At 38.9% G+C, this 19,855-nt stretch overlaps 2 protein-coding genes across 3 annotated transcripts; both read right to left on the bottom strand.

The window, feature by feature from the left end:
• Positions 1–1,522: 1,522 nt before the first annotated feature.
• On the bottom strand, positions 1,523–10,502 carry Sec24AB (Protein transport protein Sec24AB). 2 transcript variants are annotated; one of them, XM_068291059.1, is made up of 10 exons: positions 10,218–10,502; positions 6,207–7,813; positions 6,016–6,142; positions 5,452–5,951; positions 5,153–5,378; positions 4,454–5,076; positions 4,144–4,379; positions 3,106–3,203; positions 2,901–3,039; positions 1,523–2,824 (listed from the first exon to the last, which is right to left on the bottom strand). In XM_068291059.1, exons 2-10 carry the CDS (start codon positions 7,776–7,778, stop codon positions 2,713–2,715), a joined length of 3,633 nt encoding a protein of 1,210 aa, XP_068147160.1. In that variant the 5' UTR covers positions 7,779–7,813; positions 10,218–10,502; the 3' UTR covers positions 1,523–2,712. The 2 variants fall into 2 exon arrangements, with proteins under 2 accessions (XP_068147160.1, XP_068147161.1); XM_068291060.1 differs by lacking the exon at positions 10,218–10,502 and adding an exon at positions 10,157–10,173.
• Positions 10,503–10,973: 471 nt separating this feature from the next.
• Positions 10,974–19,788, bottom strand: LOC137578227 (small subunit processome component 20 homolog). Its single transcript, XM_068291898.1, has 5 exons — positions 19,658–19,788; positions 14,361–19,599; positions 12,286–14,168; positions 11,590–12,222; positions 10,974–11,526 (listed from the first exon to the last, which is right to left on the bottom strand). The coding sequence occupies exons 1-5, from the start codon at positions 19,700–19,702 to the stop codon at positions 11,092–11,094; spliced, it is 8,235 nt and encodes a 2,744-aa protein (XP_068147999.1). The 5' UTR covers positions 19,703–19,788; the 3' UTR covers positions 10,974–11,091.
• Between the last annotated feature and the right edge of the window lie 67 nt (positions 19,789–19,855).

Raw genomic sequence — 19,855 nt, forward strand, 5'->3', positions numbered from 1 at the left:
CTGTTGATACTGATCAAGCATAAATATACTTTATCGGGTCGGAAAAGTTTCCTTCTGCGTGTTGCATACAATTTGGCGATGATATGGACTCAGCTTCTCATGCTGATCAAGAATATACAACTACGAACTTAAAAATAGCACCACTTGTTGAGGTAATGTGTTCAAAGGATTCCTAGACTTAAGGAACATGTGAATATGTTTTTGAACGTAGAATAACTCCTGCTTAATTCCATCAATATCCAACGTTTTCCAAAATTTTTATAGAACTTCTTGATATACTCAAAAAATACCCGAAACTAAAAATATACTTTACGGGGACGGAAACCTCTGCTTCAGGGCGTTACAAATTTTTCTGAGCAATTTTAGAATACCCTCTGCACCCTTGCAGAGACTTTTTCACGGATTGCACATCGTATCATCAACAGCTACGTGAAATTTACATAAAAATCGAATAAAGTGGTTTTCAAAACTCTTTTTTTCGATTTGTTGTTAAAGTACTTTATGATAAAAAGAGAGACCTTTTTACAACCTTTTGATAAAGATTAGAAATTTTAGACGAAAATGAAATCAAAGATCTAAAATTTCCTTCAATAGATCGTTTAAGCCATATGGAAACCACTGTGGAAAGACTAAAACTTAAAAATCATAAATAAAAAACCCAAGAAATACATAAAAAACGGTTTAATTGTTCAATTTTATGATTGTTTTTCCCTGTTTCAGACAAACATGGAATCTTCGAGCGACTATTTAATGACCTTGCCATGTTTCCTCTGTGGTAAACCTTTTGACCATATGGACGAGCTACAGAAGCATCTTAACTTGCATACCTCTGAGCCGGTCTTGGAGTGTTCAAGTGAAATTTTTACCTGTGATCTCTGTGGCCGGAATCTACGTTCTCGCTTAGCTCTTGATGGACATCATAAGCGTTATCATGAAGCTCATGTAAAAGCCAAGTTAAAATGCAATACCATACCGTCCCAACACTTTGAGATTTTAGAATGTCCAAAATGTGATGAAGTGTATATTGATGCGGACTGTCTAAAAAATCATTTAAAGATGAAGCATAGTGCGAATCAAAAGGAAAATAAACCTCAAATTGCCAACGTATCTGCAGCCCCCAAACGTGAATATCCTCTCCGTTCGCCGTACTTCAACCCGTAAGTTTATTAAAGTCTTTAAAAATTTTCACACTTTATGGCCACTTTTTGTTTTTAGAAATCTTTGGTTGAAAAACTTGTTGGAAACTTAAAGTACATAAACGTAAGAGTTTATAATATTCCAAAATATTTAGTTTAAATGGAGAAAATAATAATTTCAGTTATGTTTTATTCAATCAAAGAGGCAAAAATTCTAAGCTCGAATAGAACTTGTGAATAAAAGCCCAAAGAGCTGTCCGATTTTATGATAAGCAAAGAAAGAGGCTTCATTAAATCATTAAAAAAATAAGTTTCAAAATTATATACATTTTTAATTTTTACGGTAAATGGCTGTTAAGACAAAATAACAATGAAAAGAAGTTGAATGGTTCTCAATAAAATGTTTATTTCGTTTTAAATGGTATTTGATGTATTGTATTTCGTTTATGTGTGTGTGTGTGTGTGTTTGTATATATATAAAGTATATTGTACAATTACAAATACATAATTATGTATATATATATTTCTTTTTTGTTTTCGTTTTGTATATATTTATTTTCATTTCCATTTAAAGTTTTTTTTTTTTTTGTTTTCATCTACATATTATTACCTACAGTGATTTCCCATATTTCGTTTTTTGTTTATGTTACTTACTTTCTTGTCTTGTGATTAGTTTTATTACATTCTTCTCTAAGCTTAAAAAAGACATTCACTTATGTTCCCTCTCATACACAGATGGATTTTCCATTTCAAATAAGTTTGCTAACTACGAATTACAGAAACAAATTGGAAATTTGTTTTCATTTGTCAACTTAAAAATTTGCTGGCTTTTGTATTGTTTTTGTTTTCGTTTTCACAATTTCTCTTAGAAATAAATCTAAATAAATGTAAAATTTATAAAATAAATACTATTTGAAAGCGATAAATGAAAACTATAAAGCAACAACAGAATGTATCAAGCAAAAATAATAAAAATATAATTTGTATAATAACCTGACTATTTAATTTACATACCAGTGTGTGTTTGTGTGTGTGTGGGGAAGTGTGTATATGTATTTGTTTATAATAAATAACATTTGCAAGACGTTAATGTCCAGCTCCTTCTACTACTGACTCTAGCTCTGACTTTTTCTTCTTTCATCGATTAGAAATTTCCTCAATTGTGACAGTTTTAATTGATTTTATTAATATTTTTAGTGCAACAAATCAACAAATAAATAAATACATGCACTTTTTTTTTGGAAAAAAAAAAATATATAAACAATATTATTACATACAAAAGGAATAAAGAGCAAGAGCTTCATCATCCCCACAATTCCATCGATATAATATAATGTTTAATGTACTACTACATGGTATTTTCTGTTTTTTTTTTAATCTTCTCCTAAATATCTCTTCTCTCACTTATTATAATATATCAAGTAGTTCCAGCTCTTTTGTTCTCTCTACAGATTTTTGCATAGTCACCATTTCTTTTTTTTTTTTTTTTTTTTTTTTTGTTTATGTTGTCTCAAGTTCTAAGAAATTCCCATTTATCGTTTATACAATAATAGTTATTGGTTTTTCTGCTTATATACTATTTAACCTGAGCCCGAATGTGTTGCAAAAATTCATAATAGGACAAACTAGATTCACTGCGATCATCGGTTAATCTCTCAATAAACATACCCTTGGCGAGGCTTGTGTCCCTGCAGGCAAAACAAAGAGAGAAGCATTCAAGGTTAATGAGCCATCACTCCAAGTGGTTGGTCGCTGATAACTTACCTAATTATTTGCACTAACGGCCCATAGGGCTTATCATAATTTAGACGCAAAATGAAGCGCTTGAGCACATCATTCTCGGCACTCGCAACAGTTGGCAATCCGTAGACATAGTCGGCCAATTCAGCTGTCGAACTGATGTCTGAAAATTAAACATTTTGGTAAGTAAATGTAAACGTTATAATGTCCATATTCAATAAAAGCTTACCCAAAACAGCTTCTAGAACATCAACGGGCACATTGAGTCCCACATAGAGCATTATGAGGGTGCCGCAATCCATCAAGAATATTGAACGTGAATCCAGACTGCAAATAAATAAAAGTTAGGTATGTATGTTAATATGTTTCTAAAGATTCTAAAGACCATTTAATCAAGGCAATATTTGAATGTCATATACTAGATACTGATTGCAAATTAGGGACCGTCCCTGAACTAACGTTTATCTCCATGTAGAAAACCCAATTTCAAACCGATTTATTCGCTAAATGTACAATTCTAATTCATTTTGAATGCATCTTAGATATTTATAGCTGCATGGAAATGATTGACTTTTACTTCTTTCATTCTTCTTTCAAGGTAAAGCTAAAATGTAAGTCTGCCAAAATTGAAATTACTTTTTATTCCTCTAAGGGAAAGGCAAATGGATTGAAATTGAAAAAGGTTAGGCTTGGAATCATAGACCCGAGCAAAAACTAGGACTGTATATAAAATTAAATGAATATAAGCTTAAAAAGTATTTTACTTTATATTAACAGTCATCTGGATACATAGTGTATCAAGTAATTTAAACGTTTTTCTTTTCGAAAATAGTAAAAGAAAAGGTTTGAAAGGTCGCACAAAACAACCAATCAAATATCAAAACAAAATAGTTTGCTTTTAATATTATTATTAAAAAGTGCTTCGAAACTATAATATAGTATAGTGTATTATGAAGAATCTAACCAAGAACTTAAATGCAGAATATAAATTCTATAATTTATAGAATAAAGGGTACATCTCTCCAATTTTTCAAACGACGAGACTACACAAATTATCATTCTCTTAAAAACTCTTTGGTTTATCAGCCCATTTATATGTTAGGGAGTTAGTCAAAGGGCAAGAATTAGGTGAAAGTATTCAAATAGAACTATTAACATCCCTTTTAAGCTTTCTAATCGTTAATTCTTCTGATCTTTAAGTTTGATTTACTGTCATAGATAGGTCAAAGATAGACACCCCCTTTAAGTTTTCTAATTGATAACTTACTGCTCTGCCGACAATTGGAGACGCGGCAAATCTGGTAATGGCTCATCGTCGTCATCTTCGTCTTCCTGCTGGTTACTGCTGACATTAGAATTGCGTGCATGATAGATGAGTGCATCGATTTTATATAGCTCTGGATAGACATATTTCATAAGCTGATCCAAAGGCAAGGTTTTCATGCAATCCATCGCATAGACACGATCATCCAAGCGAGTGCTGGTGCCCACACGGAAAGCAGGCTGCAAGCAATAGATTAAATATACAACAATTAAATACATAATAATAATGATAATGAGGAAAAAGAAAAACCTACATGTTTTAGCATAGCCAAGATATACATTGGCATTAGGGCTAAGCTTCGTGGTGCTATCAATTGACCCGATTGTCCAGATGGTAGATTTTGGGCAATCTTAAATGCATTGAACACATCGATAGTTGCATTGATGAAGGCATCCCGGGCATCGGATAGATTGGAGGCTATTGAACGATCAACAGCCATTTTGGATAACAGACCAATAATGGCTTCCGTATCGGCCGAATGCATCACTTCTGGTAGAGACGCCGTCACCGGCAGACACACCGTGTGCACTCGTATGCGTCGCTCTCCCTCGCTATTCGTGTAGAGCAACGCCGCTTGAAAGCAAATCGTTTTAACGTCGCTTAGGTTCTCCTCATAGGAGATTTGCATGCCGAAACCAGCATCGGGATTAACATTAGGCAAGGATAACAAATCCGTAGAGCGTACAAAGAAATTGCCATGGAATGTATGGACTTGGAGTCCGCGTGTGCAACGTATACGCATTACAGCTTCAAAACCAATTTTGCGTGTCAAATATCGTTTGAAACACATGCGGAACGAGTCCACCATATGGGGTTTGCTCTTCTGATAGAGTGGAAAATGATGGACACAGCCGCCGCTGTGTTTACTGATGCCAGCTGTGATCAAAGAAGACGAAAAAACGAACAGTTAATTAACCCAACTCGACTATAGACTATGGATTTATGATCTTACAAATGGTGGCCATGTCACTATATTGTTGATTCATTAAGAATAAATCGCAGGCTATTTGATAGCCAGAGCATTCTAAAGCATAGCGTTTATAGAAATCTGTGGCCGGATTCAGATGGGCAACATCCTTGGACGAACGATTATTGGGATCTTCACGTGGCTCCAAGGATCCGGGGCCCTTATTGGGAAGGCACGACTGAAACACTGTTATGCGACCACCAGAGGCTTGCTAAAAAAAAAAAAAATAAAAGACGCAAATTAATAAAGATTTCTCATGAGAGATTTCACTTCAATCCACTTACCATCAGTTTGAAGGCTACTTGGAGGGCAGCACCCAATGCCGAACCAGGATCATGCGTATGGGCAAATCGTTTGGGCAATTGTTTTAACAAATCTTTGACCAATTCTTTACATTCTTTAAGATTAACCAATAAACTATCGGGACGTGGCAAAAACGGATCATCAATATCCAATAGGGTCATCTCATGTGGTTGATTTAGGCCATCGGCCATACTATAAAAGTGCACAAAACTGTCATAGCATATGAAACCCACTTGGGTGCGTGCATCTCCTGGCATTTCATCCAAATGTCGGCTTAACGTCGCACAAGCAGTCTCCAGATAGCCGCTCTGCTGGGCAATTATCGATACATCGAAAAGGAACAAATACATGGCCGGCTGTGGGGGACGCAGCATATACTCCGAGGGGGCAATAAACTCAATGGTACTCGATCGGACTTCAGGTCGACGCGTTACATCGCCATAGGTCTTGGTGGCCGGATCAAATTGGAAGTCCTCAGGCACTGCAATAAAAGTAAATTATTATTAAGAGTCTAATATTATCTATCACTTTCTCTTGTAACTCACATTCATTAACACGATAGCAGAGATTACATTTCCACATTTTGCTATCAACAAAATAGACAAAGGGATTAATGTAAGTGCGACACAGACGACAACGTACAATGTTGATGCACTGAATCACGGGTAGGCTCTGCCAAAAGAAAGAGAAAGAAATTTAATAAGAATCACTTATTATAAGTTTATTTCGTACTCACATTTACATCACGAAATGGATGTATGACTATGCCCAATGGCAATCTTGATTTTTGTAAAAGAGAATTGCTTTCGGGTATTTTGGTTAAAGTGCAACGCATAATGTTTGGACTACAATTGATGGACTCTTGGAATTGATTGTGCAAAACTATTTTTGGTGCCTGCAATGTGGCTGGCGACAGAATATGACGATTTTGCATCAAATCAATTGTATCTTGACCCCACAGCTGGCTGAATCCCTGCTGTGTGACATTCATGGGAGCGAATTGCATGGGCGATGCCGCAGCAGCAGCAGGATTAGAAGCTCCATAGGGCTGCTGTACCGGAGGTGGAGGAGGTTGAGTTTGATATTGCAAGGGAGCTTGATTGGGTTGTTGTACACCAAATACTCCGCCAGTGGGAGGCGGCGGTTGCAGTGTTGGTGGCGGAGGCAAAGCCGTTTGCTGAGCATACGCTTGGCCATAAGGATACCCTGGCTGCTGTTGCTGAGGCGGCAGTGGTCCTCCTGCTAGTGGTGGCTTGGCCAAAGGAGGCGGGGCTTGAGCCGGTTGAAGAGGCTGCATAGTTGGAACACCTGGCACTGGGGGCCTCATCAGTTGAGTGGGTTGCCATGCTTGACTTGCTGCTGTAGGTGGTGGTGCTGTTTGGGGTGGTCTTTGTAGATTATTATTTTGCTGATTCTGCTGCTGCAGCTGTTGTTGCTGTTGCTGCTGTTCCGGCGTCGCCTGGACACCATAAAGAATTTTCTGACCAGATGATTGTGGCGGCTTAGCAGCGGGCGCTGCATTCCCAAATACTCGAGCTGAATTCGAATTCAATGGCCCTGATGATATTAATTTGTTTGTAGCACTAAAAGGACTAGCCATGTGATTTGGTAATGGAAGTTGTGCCGGGAGGCCACTGGCAGAAATCAGGCTATTGGCTCCACTTGTATCCAATTGAGTGGGATTATTGCCACTCGCCACAGCCACACCACGATAATCCTTATGGGCCAGTTGTTGCTGTTGTTGTGTTGTAGGTGGCCCTGATATACCATTCGTTGGCTGTAGATTTAAATTCTGCAAATTATTCGTCAAGTTGGCCACATTTGTTGGTGGTGGTGGCTTAGGAGCAGTTGTCATCAGGCCCGGCGATGCAGTACGTGAAGAATTGGCACTGCTATGGGCACCATTGCTGCCGTTAATCATCGATGGTGGTCCATTTAGGGTGGGCGCGGGTCTTAAATGTGGTGGCAGACCATTGGGACCGGGTGGTGCAGCTACTGGTGACGCAGCTGTTGTGGTTACTGGCGGCAGAAACTTGTTGATTACATTACTGTTAAATTGCAATGGAGGCGGAGGCAGATTGCCAACAGTTGGTGCAGCAACTCCTGGTTGTTGATACGCACTAACTGGAGGAGGAGGCTGTTGGTATTGTTGCTGCTGCTGTAGAGGCAGCTTTTGTTGGACAGGTTGTTGTTGTTGATATTGCATTGGTGGCGGAGCTACAGCTGGAGCTGACTGTCCATTAAACTGATTGCCATTGGGTGGTGCTGCCATTGGTGGTGGCACTATATTCGCATTGTAGGCAGACATCCTAGTCCAAAATTTTTAATTCATAAGATCCAACTCTGTAAATAGAAGAGAGAGAAGTAAAGTAAATATAAACGCCAATCTAATCACAATTGAAGGCCACAATTTAGAGGCCAAAAATAAAGGTTTTCCTCGCTTATCTTATCAACAACATTTATTTGTTTTACATGTGCGTGTCACCTAGGAAAAAATAAACCGTGTCTGTGTCTCCACCCATCCGTCCATTATTTGGCCCAATTTTCACTTGGGGCATTCAACCGTTAATAATCAATATGAATTTAGTTTGTAGAATCAAGGTCGTTGAAAATTTCAATGCAATTTTATTATGACGCCCACCCTCTTGACTTGAAAATATTGAAAAAGTGAAGACAAAATTGTGGAATAGTCAGTGACTCTAACTAATTCTGTTTTCCTCTAATGGAAAACATTATTGGACAAAACACTTGAAGATTCTGACTCAGACCATACGCTGTTAGCCACTTTGTTGGCCAAATAGGTGAGTAAGCGATTTAAAACATTCATACTTAATATACAGACTACTTGTTTTTCACAAGAGACCTCAGACTTCAGATGACCTATATATGTACCTACTTAAACTCAAGAAGTTATAAATTTATTGGGCTCAATCCAAGGAAACGACGAAACAATTTTAAAAATTCTTTAAAACATAAATTTGAATGTTGTAAGTAAAAGTTTTACTTACGAAAGTTTGAATCAAAATACTGATCTGTGCAACAAATTATTAATATGTATTTTAAATATCTCTCAACTATTTACTTTACACTCATATATAAAATAATATTTATATATATTTAAAGTTTTTAGTTGAATAAAACAGATAGAAGACGGTTTTAGGCATTTTTGAAGAGATTCAAAATATACCGAATATATACATATTTTCTATAGTCTGATAAAATTTTAAAGTTGGCATAAGTTTAGCTCTGATAGATAGATAAATCATCAAAAAAATATATCCTTTATTTAGTTTGAAGTTTAAATATATCCACTAACGTCCACATTCGTAAATGCGTTTTGGACAAAAAAATTTCAAGTCTCGTTGAAATTTTGAATATTTTCATATTTCGTAATATTTTAGTGACTTATAAATAAAGAAACAAGTCTTCAATTAAATATAATAAATATTTAAACGATTTTCATGAAAGAATAATTATAAGAGTTGTGACTTCCACGCAAAAAGGCTAGCTTAATTTAACAGAGCCCGAGGCGGCATTGACTATGAATACAGTCCTGTCTTTAAAAACACTTTCCCTTACACTTTTTACGTTTTTTTGGAAAGTTACTATCTGCAAATATTCTTTAAAATTTTATCAGCATTCGCTTCGTTTCTACGTGTACCAGCGACACATAAAAGGAAGCTTTAGTTATCTTTATAAAGAATATATGATAAGAACTGACAAATGACAATATATGTTATTATCATGTTTCGCCCACAACTGAATGGAAGCAATTCTACAGCATCTAAGAGCCCGTATATAATCAACTGTCAATCTTCCTTTGTGTTGATGTCCCGCCTATCTGTGGAACCGCCCCTGTCTTTTAGTAAGGGCCCGTAGTATTTAACCAAATTGTAGATTTAACACAGTTGTTGGGCGGGCTTTGGCATTGTCAGAACAATTGTAGACGTCAACAAATAGTTTTTGGTTGAATTATGAAATGTTAAGGGAAATATTTAAAAACTTTTTACGTATTATTTGAGCAGCTGGTGGGTCTAAAGATAAACCACGAGATGCGGAAAAAATTGAGACTCAAGTCAAGTTAACTTGACTTCGATGATAATGACCCAGAAGAGAAGAAGTCATGAATTTTTTCATGTTTAATCATCATGACCGTGCTGTGGTTCGAGAGTTTTTTGAAGATAACACAAAGAGCAACAAGAAATTCGTTTTGATGACGTTACAACAGTTGCCTTCTAACCCAAACCCTCACATTCTCGCCCATTGAAGTCCTGTGAGAGAAGAAAGAAAGCTCAATGAAAAGTTGTTGAAGCTTTGTGTTTAAATCAAATGCATATACAAATACGTATATGTATGTACATATATATGTATATAATATGAAGTGTAGTATATAAATTCATTTAAATTGTATATTTCATGCTCTTGTCTCGCACTTGACTTGACCAGCCCGAGGCAAGAGGAAGAAGAGCGACAGAGGCAGCCCCCGAGCATTTTGCACTTTGTAGTTGTGTCTGCTTCCTCTTCCCTTTTTTCTTCCGCCCTTGATGGCTAATTTTGTGTGAATTTTTGGTTCGATTTAGTTGACTGTATTTACACTAAAGTATTTTTGGGCCAAGTCTGTATTTAATCGGATCTTTTTCTTATTAATATTAGTAATTAACAAATTTTTTTTAGTGAATTTCTCACTTTCAATAGGCAGTTGGCTCAGCCTATAGCCCCTTCTCGCTCGCACTGTCACTGCACTCACTTTTTCTCTCTCCCTCTCTCTCTCTCGCTCTCACTGTGTCAAACGAACACTCGCGTAGTATGATTTTTCTATATTTTTTGAGCTGCAAAAATATTAACTGGCTAAAAATTAATGTTAATTTTTGGCCTTTGGCTGGGCTGGAGTAAATGGTGACCGCTGAATTATATATTAAAATCAATGCAATGTTAATTATTTTATTGCTTTTTTGCTGTGGCAGCAAGAGGAAAAACGAACAAAAAATTTTGAGTTGAGGCCACGACTATCACACACACAATCACTCACACACACACACATATGCACATGCGGGCAATAAATAGTGTTGGGAAGTTTCTCCAAGTTAGAGATGTGGCTGTGCCAATTTTTTGAGAATCACGACAGACACACGATATATAAAACACGCACGAACACAATATAAATATTAATTTTATTAATTTAAAAAAAAAAAATACTACTGCATAGCTGTTTTAAATTATACCATTCAAAATTTCTAACTTTCTAAAATGTTTATATTTACTCTTTGGGATTGATAGAGTAAATGTTTTTGTATTTATGTATACCACAATTGGGTATTTTTATAGAAATAAAACAAAATAAAATATTATATAGTTTCATTGAGAAGGCAATTATCCCTCTCAGTTGATTTCTTTAGCTTACTTGTTAATTTAAATTATTTAAATTTAAGCCAATTTATGGTCCCTGATTGGTCGATTTTTTGTAAAACAAAATATTTTCATTTATTTTTTTTTTTTAGTTATTTATAAATGTAGAATATAAAATTCTGCTTAATATATGCCTTTAGATATATTACACAATGGTCATTTCTATGATTTTTTCCTTTACTACAAACTTAGCTAAAATAACTAACCAAACTAAATTAAAATCCGTCGAATTCCGCTTTCCGTTTGCGTTTCTTTAACTTTTGCTTAGTGTCCGGCGCCTTGCCACGTATCACCGCCGTTTTTAGACGTTTCGCTGCCTTCTTTCGTTCCTGTACGCCAGCCTTTCGTTTGGCCGCGCTTTCTGGATCATGGATCTTTTCCTGAGCCACAGCCTTTCGACGTTCAGCGCGTCGAACCATTAATTTGGTTTGCACTGAATTGCGGAGTTTGTCATAAATATCCGAACCGATCCGTTTACGAAGTCGGCTGCCTACAGTTAGAGCCAATTGTCGCAAATCGGCGTCTACATTCTGATCCTCTTCGGACATTTCACGTACCAAAGCCTGAAGAAGTGCGGGAGCTAGTTTGGTGACAGCATCAACACTCAACAAAGTGCTTAGACCCTCGATGACAGTAAATAATGCGGTGCGCTATAAAAGAAGAATTATGATTATTTGGGATTGGCATAAAGAATGAGGTTAATAAGAACTCACTAAGCTGGTATCGTGTGGAGCTTTGGCCACCTCCCTGTTGATTAGAAAACGTATATTCCTAACCAGCCAATAGAGATTGATTTTATTAGTCTGCGTCTCGTTCTCTTCATCGTCATCTTGCTCCAATTTAATCTCCTGCTTGAGACCAAAAGGCACATCTCTCATCATTTGGGCTATATACAACATAATCTTGGCCAGTTCATCAATCATTTCTGATGCCGTTTCACCAGGTATGCATTGAGCACATAAATCCAAAACCAAACTCTTTATATCATGAGCTGGCTGGTGATAAATAAATTCTAATGACTTTTCTTCCGATTCTTGCTCGCGTTTTATGCCCGTTAACTGTTGGCCAACATAATCGTAATCATAGTGAGACAATATTTGTGCCAGCAATTTGGCTGCATTGCATCGCACCCAATTGTGCTCGTGTCCAAGCAATCGTTGACACCCATAGGCCAGTTCATCGAGAGTGGGTGCTAGTGAATCATTTGAGAAAAGTGATTCACCGCAATGCTCAAAGATCTTCAACAGACAATACTGTAACTGAATGATCTGGTGATCCAGGCCACGTTGTTTTTCCTCCAACTCAGTTTCCGGATCCACCGCTTCCAGGATGTCTTCTTGATGTAGCTATAATAAAGAAGATGGAGTTATTTCAAAGGATTGACTTTCTTTTCTCAACTTTTTACTTACTTTTCGTCGCTTTTTCTTTTTGTTCTTAGGGTCATCGAAATGTTCCGCTGCATTATTTAAATTTCCTGGAGCCCGAACAAATCTTCCGCCTGCCTCGGCATCTCCAATGGTCAATACATTTACTAGAATAGGCAACACTTGGGGTAATCTATCAGCAAATTGACTTTTCTCGGCCAAAACAAATCTAGAGAGCAAAGCAGCAGCCATTTCTCTTACACCTGCTTTTCTCCTGGTCTCCTGCTCTGAGGTGAAGAACAATAATGTTAGGTCCAAAAGAGGTTGACGTTCCACCTTGTTTAGACGACCGAGCAAAGCTTCCAAAGCACTAGCCACTTTGCGACGGCAGGTGGGATCCTCATCATTGACTAGTCTCGTGCCCAGCGATAGGTATAAGAATTCCGATTGTTTGGCCAGAATCAGTTGAGGGAACTTATTGATTATCGAGTGCATAAACTGTATGGCCGATTGCCGTCCAGCTGTCTGGGAGTAACACAATTGCACTGACATGAATTTCACCATTTGATCCACTTGCTTTTGCAGTGTGTATTCCATCAGATAGATGAGAAGAATTCCACGCGATTCATCGCGTACATAATCCGACTGAGAGATGATGGCCAAATCGGCTAGACGCCGCATTAGATCGTGTAATGAACGGGTGTCCACTTTGCGATTGACCAGAGCTTTGAGCAATGTAAAGCACATCGATTGACTGCTACATTCACCTTCCTGCAGCTCTTGTTCGATGTGAAGCAAAAGTTGTTCTATTTGCTCATCGTTCAGCTTGAATTCCTCACATTTGCGTAACAGAGCTACCACAGCCTTAAAGCTGGAGCGCACCAATTGGGCATTCTCCTCCTGCCGTGTGGCACCAAATGTTGAGAAATTCTTCAGGATTTCAAACATTCGCTTCACGACCGGCTCCAGTTCAACGGCTCCCAATTCGGAGAGCTTATAATCTCCTACCCAAATGGCCGTATAACATTTCAAGGCATAGGTGGTGGTTCTCGCGTGGCTGCTGCTTAAAGAGTCCTTAAGCAAGGGCAAAAGTGGTTGGAGGAATGGCTCATAGTCTAGTTCATTGAGCTTCTTTCGCTTCAATACGAAATGCAACAGCTCAAGACCAAATTCAATTAGAATATGGGCATTGGCCTGGGCATTGGACTTCACTTGTTTGTTTCCAGCCACTTCTACACTTCGTCTGCTTGGAGCTGGTTGAAGCAACAGGCAGTCGGGACGAGCTCTTTTCATCAGGGCCTGCTCCTTGGCAGTAAGTTGACGCTTTTGTGTTCCAGGCATCAAATCACTTATACTCTCCGACATGGTGCCATAGATGAAGATAAGCAAACTCTCGCGAGCAATGTGAGGATTCTCCACCAAACCGGACACAATTTTGGCAAAACATTCCTGAATCTTTTGTGTGACTTTGCGAGAATGCGTTCTAGCCAAATGTCCTTTAAAAGGTAGCAAAAGATCCAACAAACAATTATCTCGTATATAACGCGCAGCTATATGTAGAGTTAGATAACTCTTAGCGCTTGGTTTCGCCTCTGGCGTGTGGGCAACAATCTTCTCCACTTCCTTTTCGGCACTTACATCTCCGAAAATATCATTAAGGGCCACTTCTAGCAAATTCTGCAGACAATCCTCAATGTGTGCTGGCTTAAAGTTTTCATCCCCCTTAAGAGCATCGAGTACTCCGTGAAGAGTCACTGAAAGCACATGCACTTGGAAGCCACGCGTTAGCAGAGATTGCAATTGCTCCAGCAATAGACCCAAATAACTTCCACCGAGTGTTAACATAATCTTCTTGAGTATATCACGAGTCAGCATGCGTACGGACTTTAAGGGTGAACGTAAAAACGTGCAAACCTTCATGAAGATTCCTGAAAGAAAGGAATGAGTAAAATTTTAGTAAATAGAATACATTAAGCTTCCTTAGAATAATGTTCACTTTCTGTTCGATCCATCTGAAACGGGTTTTCCTCGTTCTTCCGTTCGGCCTGTATTTCATCTCCTAACTCTTTCTCACTTAGTTCACAAAGGAAAATAACGTTATTTCGACATTTTTTAATTACCTGGCAAACTGTTCTCCATTAGATCTGAGGGCAACTTTTGCAGCAACTTTACCATAGCCAAGGCAATGGGTACACGTTGAATATCCTCCTCTTCCCGTTCATAGCTTAAACGACGACGATTGACTTTATGTTTGGCATCATAATTGGTTTTCTCAGTGATGGAACGATTAAGAGCGGGCAACAGAATGGTGGTAATGGTGGCTATGACTCGTTTAGCAGCATTGGCCGACAGCAGATAGGATGTCCGGGTAACCTGCGTTGTGGTTGTCACCTCCTCCGCCTCCTCTTCCTCATTTTCAGCCTCAAAGTCCAACTCATCGGCCTCTTCTTTCACAGAGGTTTCATTAGTCTCCCCCTGCTCCTCCTCCTTTGGTTTGGTTTCTTCTGGTATCGTTTCAATTAATTGCTCTTTGAGTTTATTTAGCATAATTAAATCAGTTTGTCCCTGACTAAGATCAAAATGAAAAGCATCCAAGATGCGAACGACCAAGCGAACACATTGCTTTTGATGGGTCTGAGAGTAGCGCAATTTGTTTAGATAATATCGGAGAATGGCAAGATATTGTTGCCACGGAAGCAGCTCACACATGACTCCAACTGCCTCGATGGCGGCATCTATTAGAGTATGCTTTCCGGTATGCTTATCATTCAGCAAATAACGTGTAGTCAGCGGCATCAGGACGTGAGTAAGGGTTCGAGCACATGGCTGAGGCATTTGACGCCATTTACCCGCCGAGATATTGACCACACGTTGGAGGGCACGACCATGACGTTGAGTTTGCAAATGCAGAATGTTTTCAAAGAAATCCACTTCCAAATCGTGTTTATCCGTCAAAGGTGCCAAATCTCGCAACACTTCATGGCAATCGATGGGACATTGGCGTGCCATTTCACCCAAAGCTGATATGGCCTCACTTCTGGCATGTTCATGCTTCTCATCACGTATATAACGTTGGAAGAGAGGCATCAATATGTCATCTAACCAGAAATTTCTCTCCTTTTCCGCCAATTGAATTGTCAGTTGTGGCAGCAATCCTTTGAGTAATTCTCCTATATTGACTCTTAGGCCCAAATCATTATCGTGCCTAAGCATATAGAAGCAATTGTAGACCACAAGAATGGCCAATTGCATGTCCAGTTGTTTTTTCTCTTCCAACACCATTTCTTTAACTTCTTTTAGAGCCTCTAAACGCTTATCATAGTCGGGCTGTTCGATCCAACGTTTATTCCAGGCATTAAGGAGATAAACAATCCTTGCCGATTCCCTCAAAGCTGTGGCCTGCGCACTTAGTTGCGGTTGATCCTTGACAGCTTTATGCAACTGCTTGGCCATATCCGTAAGTATTTCACACAACATTTTACGGGCTGGTATAACCTGAACCAATTCAAATAGTGGCGCCAATTGATTAACATAGATATGTGGTTGCTTTACACGTTTCAGAAGATTGGACAGTGTGGTAATTAATTGAATTACCATCTCTGGGCCAGCACCAGCTACTTGTTTAGAGAAAATTGGTAAAACCAATTGCAGAAGTAGATCACAGGTTGAGGAATCATCCACATGACTTGTTATAAGGGTTAAAATATTTAGTTCTCTCTTGTCCAGCATTTGTTTTTTTGTTTTGCGTTGCCAATTACCTTGCAGATGCTTTAAAATCTCTGGTATATATGGTCGGATAAGGGACAAGGCTTCCTCCTTATACTCATCTAGTGCAGTGGCTTCTAATATTTGCTCAATTAGCTGCAGTAGTGAACGCTTCACAACTGGTTTGGCTTTCTCGTTGAGCAGTAAGGCCACCAAATGTTGTATAATGGGATCCGCTCCCTTCTCTGGTTGCCTTTTCAGCCACTTTTGATAGTTAACCTCGGCACCCCAGAGCAGAAGCAATTTTAATAGCGGTGTGGGATTGTGGATGGAATCCTGAGAGAGTCTTGATAAATTCGGCCATATATAAACCTCACAAATGGCTTGTATCTCTGGCTCCTGCCACAGTTCATGCATGTCGACTAAATGTTGGAAATAGTTGACCAATGTCTGGAGTCCAGCATGTTTAACATTTTTGTAGGCCACCATCAATTTGCCTCCTTCTCCTCCGTTGATCACTTGCTGCGCGACACTGCCCACCAGTAGCAACAATTTTAAAACATAACTTTGAAACTTCTCGCTTAGTTTTCCAGCAAATTCTTTGCGTATAAGCTCGAGCAGATTAACGACACGCTGCAATTGTTTTGCCGCAATAACCGCGGAAGGCTCATAGTGTTTAATCACTTCTATGTGGAGTTCTTCAATTGGTTTATCCGTGTATATATTAAAACGTCCAAAAGCCATTTGTAGAAAGTTGAGAATTTCCAATTCCTCCAGTTGACCCAGGAAACGTAGGATTAGGGTCTTACGTTGCTGGGCGCTTAGTTGTTTCTGTGATCCCTTGGTTAACATTTTTCCATAGAGCAAACGTAGCACGAATGGCAGTAGTTGGGCTCTTTCCTCCGTTTGCAAATTTGAAAGATTCCAAGTGCTTAGAGTGGACTTAAATTTTAATTCATCAATGAGATCACTGAGTGTCGATTTATGTTGGACCAAGGCGGTTGGATCCTTGTACTTGACCAGGCAATCCAATGCCAATTGTTGCAGTTGAGGATTCGGTCCAGCTAGCAGCTCCAAATAGAATTCTTTCAGCTCGGTTTGACGATACAAAGCCTTGGGATTGGGTTGAATTGTGAAGCAAGCAAGTTTTAGTTGAAGAGTTTGTAATATAAATTTCGTTTGTGTATTATAGTTTTTACGCTTCCGTCGGGTTTGACTTGGCGACTCCTCCGCTTCATCATCATCATCATTTTCTTCAAGAAATTGCGAATCTTCCTTCTCCTCTGTCACATTCCAAGTGTATTCGGCCTTTTCCAGTTGGCCATGGTATTCCACTTCAATAAAATCAAGAAATAGACGCACTATATCCTTATTTTTTACCTCAGCAACTTGTCCCATTTTGGGTATACATTGCCATAGCAATTGGCGATAATTTAGAGCCTGTTGTACGTTTTGCTCCTGTGCAACCACCGTTTCCTCCGCATCTTGTGGCAGCATTAATGTCAATGTAGATGATATGAAACTTCTTCTTTTGGCAGACAATTTAGAATCTTCGTTTTTGTGATGTATTATGGCAACTGTTGTTTCTAATTTATCCTTGAAGATTAGCCAAAAGTCTTCGATTCCCATTTCCTTGACATAGGCTGCCAAGAGCTGCTGCACCGGAGCCCAAATAAATTTGAAATTATTATAAAGTAAGCCGAGAAGCAGGCTGATGGTGTGTTCCTTAAAATGCGGCAACTGGGAATAATCCTTAAAGTGCAGCGAACTTGGTTCCAATTGTTGCAGTTGCAGGAGAAGCTCACGATAATTATGTACAGTTGGTTGCACACAGTTGGCGGCATGAAAATAAGTATAGGGATTCGTCTTACTGTTCTCCAATGAGCCCAGTAGCTGCAGGCAATGGGACGACATGCGTCTATATTGGACTTGTGAGTGTGTCAAAAGTGGAGCCAAAGCGGCTTTAGTTTCTTTTGATTGGGCCAAATCTTTTTTGGGCAATTCAATCAGCAGTAACTCCAAACAGGCCAAAGCCCAAAGATCATTAGATAGAGATGGCAGCAGGGATTGATGAAGGTTGATACCCAGTTTGGTTGGCAATTTGTATTTCAGTAGGAAATAAGTTTGCAGCAGTAAAAGTAAAACCAAGTGATCCTTGGAGAGGGTGGTCAAGTGATCCTCAATTGCCTTCTGGATACTCTTCTCTAGGAAATCTTTACTGAATCCTCTAAAATGAGGTACAAGCAAAAGTAATAACAAATGTTCTTCAGTAGTCAGATCGATTTTGGCTAAATCCTTGGCGAGTTTATCCATCGTGGATTTTTGTTTTAATTGTAGAGGATAAATTTGCCATTGAGACAAAGAAGTGGCATCCAATTGCAAAGGTCTCTTGTGTAAAATGATTCTTCCTAGCAATTCCAAACTAGCCAAATCTCCTTTGCTCGCTTCGTAATGGGCAATGACATGGGGAAGAACTAAAAGTTCAAATTGCGGATAATTCAGTAATTCCAAAATGCTCGATTCATATATGCTGAACGATTTCTCGCTTGTGGCCAGGAGTTTGGAGAGTAATCTGCTAGCATCCAGTTGCGTTAGCTGGGCATGTGAAGCAGTCAGGAGGTGGGTAATCAACGAAGTCAGTGATTGTTGCACTTGCTTCGATTGATCAAGTTGTTTCAGTAGTGTGGACACAATAAGAGTCAGTTCCGAAATGTAACGCCCATCTTTGTAGCTAACCAAAGGTAACATTAAGTTAACAATATATTTGTCTTCATCCGGACCAATGGCTAAGCATAATTTCTGCCATAATATGGACATCTGATCGGTTTTCACATAGGGCAAAATTAATGCCAGCGAATGTTCCAATATTTCAGCCAATAGATCGGTTTGATCGGATGTATAGGTGGCCTCCTTATTGACCAATACATCAAGAATCTGGGCCACCAAATCACCAGCTGAATTATGCAATTGTCCATTAACTCCGCGCAGAATCTCATAGATTAGACGGCCGCAACCTTTGATGCTTTCGACTTGCTCACGCAATACTGTTTTCAAGACATAGGCAAGAAATCGAGGGAAATCTCTGACATCTCGTGCTATATAGGCAAAACATTCCACAGCAAAATTGGTAACATGCTCGGCATAATGTTGTTCATCCAGCAGTGGGAGAATGGCATTAAAGACCACACCAATATTTCGCTTTAAGTAGGGTTTCAGAGTCTTGAACAAATGAGCCAAACATATTAGCGTCCACTCCAACTGCTCGGAATCTTGGGTATTGAGTAGACAAATCAAGCGATCCAATACACGTTGAAAATATTGATAGAATTCCTCGCGTAAATCTCGTGCCAGCACATAGAGCAGCTCCAAGAGAGGTTGCTGCGATAGATTTGTGGCTGTGGCCAAACGTTCCAAGAGCAAATCAATTACAAAATCTTTCTGGTGCAACAATTGCGGCAGGGTCACGATTTTGCGGCATCGCTTGCTAAAATAATTATATTCTTCTGTAAGATTAAGGACATTCCATTTTTGTAGAGTCTGCTGGAAATAAGTTTCCGTCTCTGCCTCGTCGAGCTCCTCATTGCGATGGCCAATGTGATAGAGCGCCAAGCGGCGAAGATCTATTTCATTTACTCGGTCTCCAAAGGATTTAAACTGCAATAGTAATAAAGGGATGTTAGGGTGCTACAAGAGGATCTAATGTAGGACTTACCCGAAATGTATTGGTATCCTTTGTTTTCTCTGCTAGCGATGCCATTTTGATGGCTCGACTTATAATTATTTAAATAAATACAAATAAACTAAATCCGACCACATTTAAGTGCACGTGCGGCAAAGTGTCATCTCTGGTCACACTTATCCGCAGTGGCCTCAAAAAATTTAGTATTTTCTGGTATTTTGATTATTCAAT

Source organism: Drosophila tropicalis, unplaced genomic scaffold (genome assembly GCF_018151085.1).
Source record: "Drosophila tropicalis isolate 14030-0801.00 unplaced genomic scaffold, ASM1815108v1 contig_593, whole genome shotgun sequence".
Classification (NCBI taxonomy): domain Eukaryota; kingdom Metazoa; phylum Arthropoda; class Insecta; order Diptera; family Drosophilidae; genus Drosophila; species Drosophila tropicalis.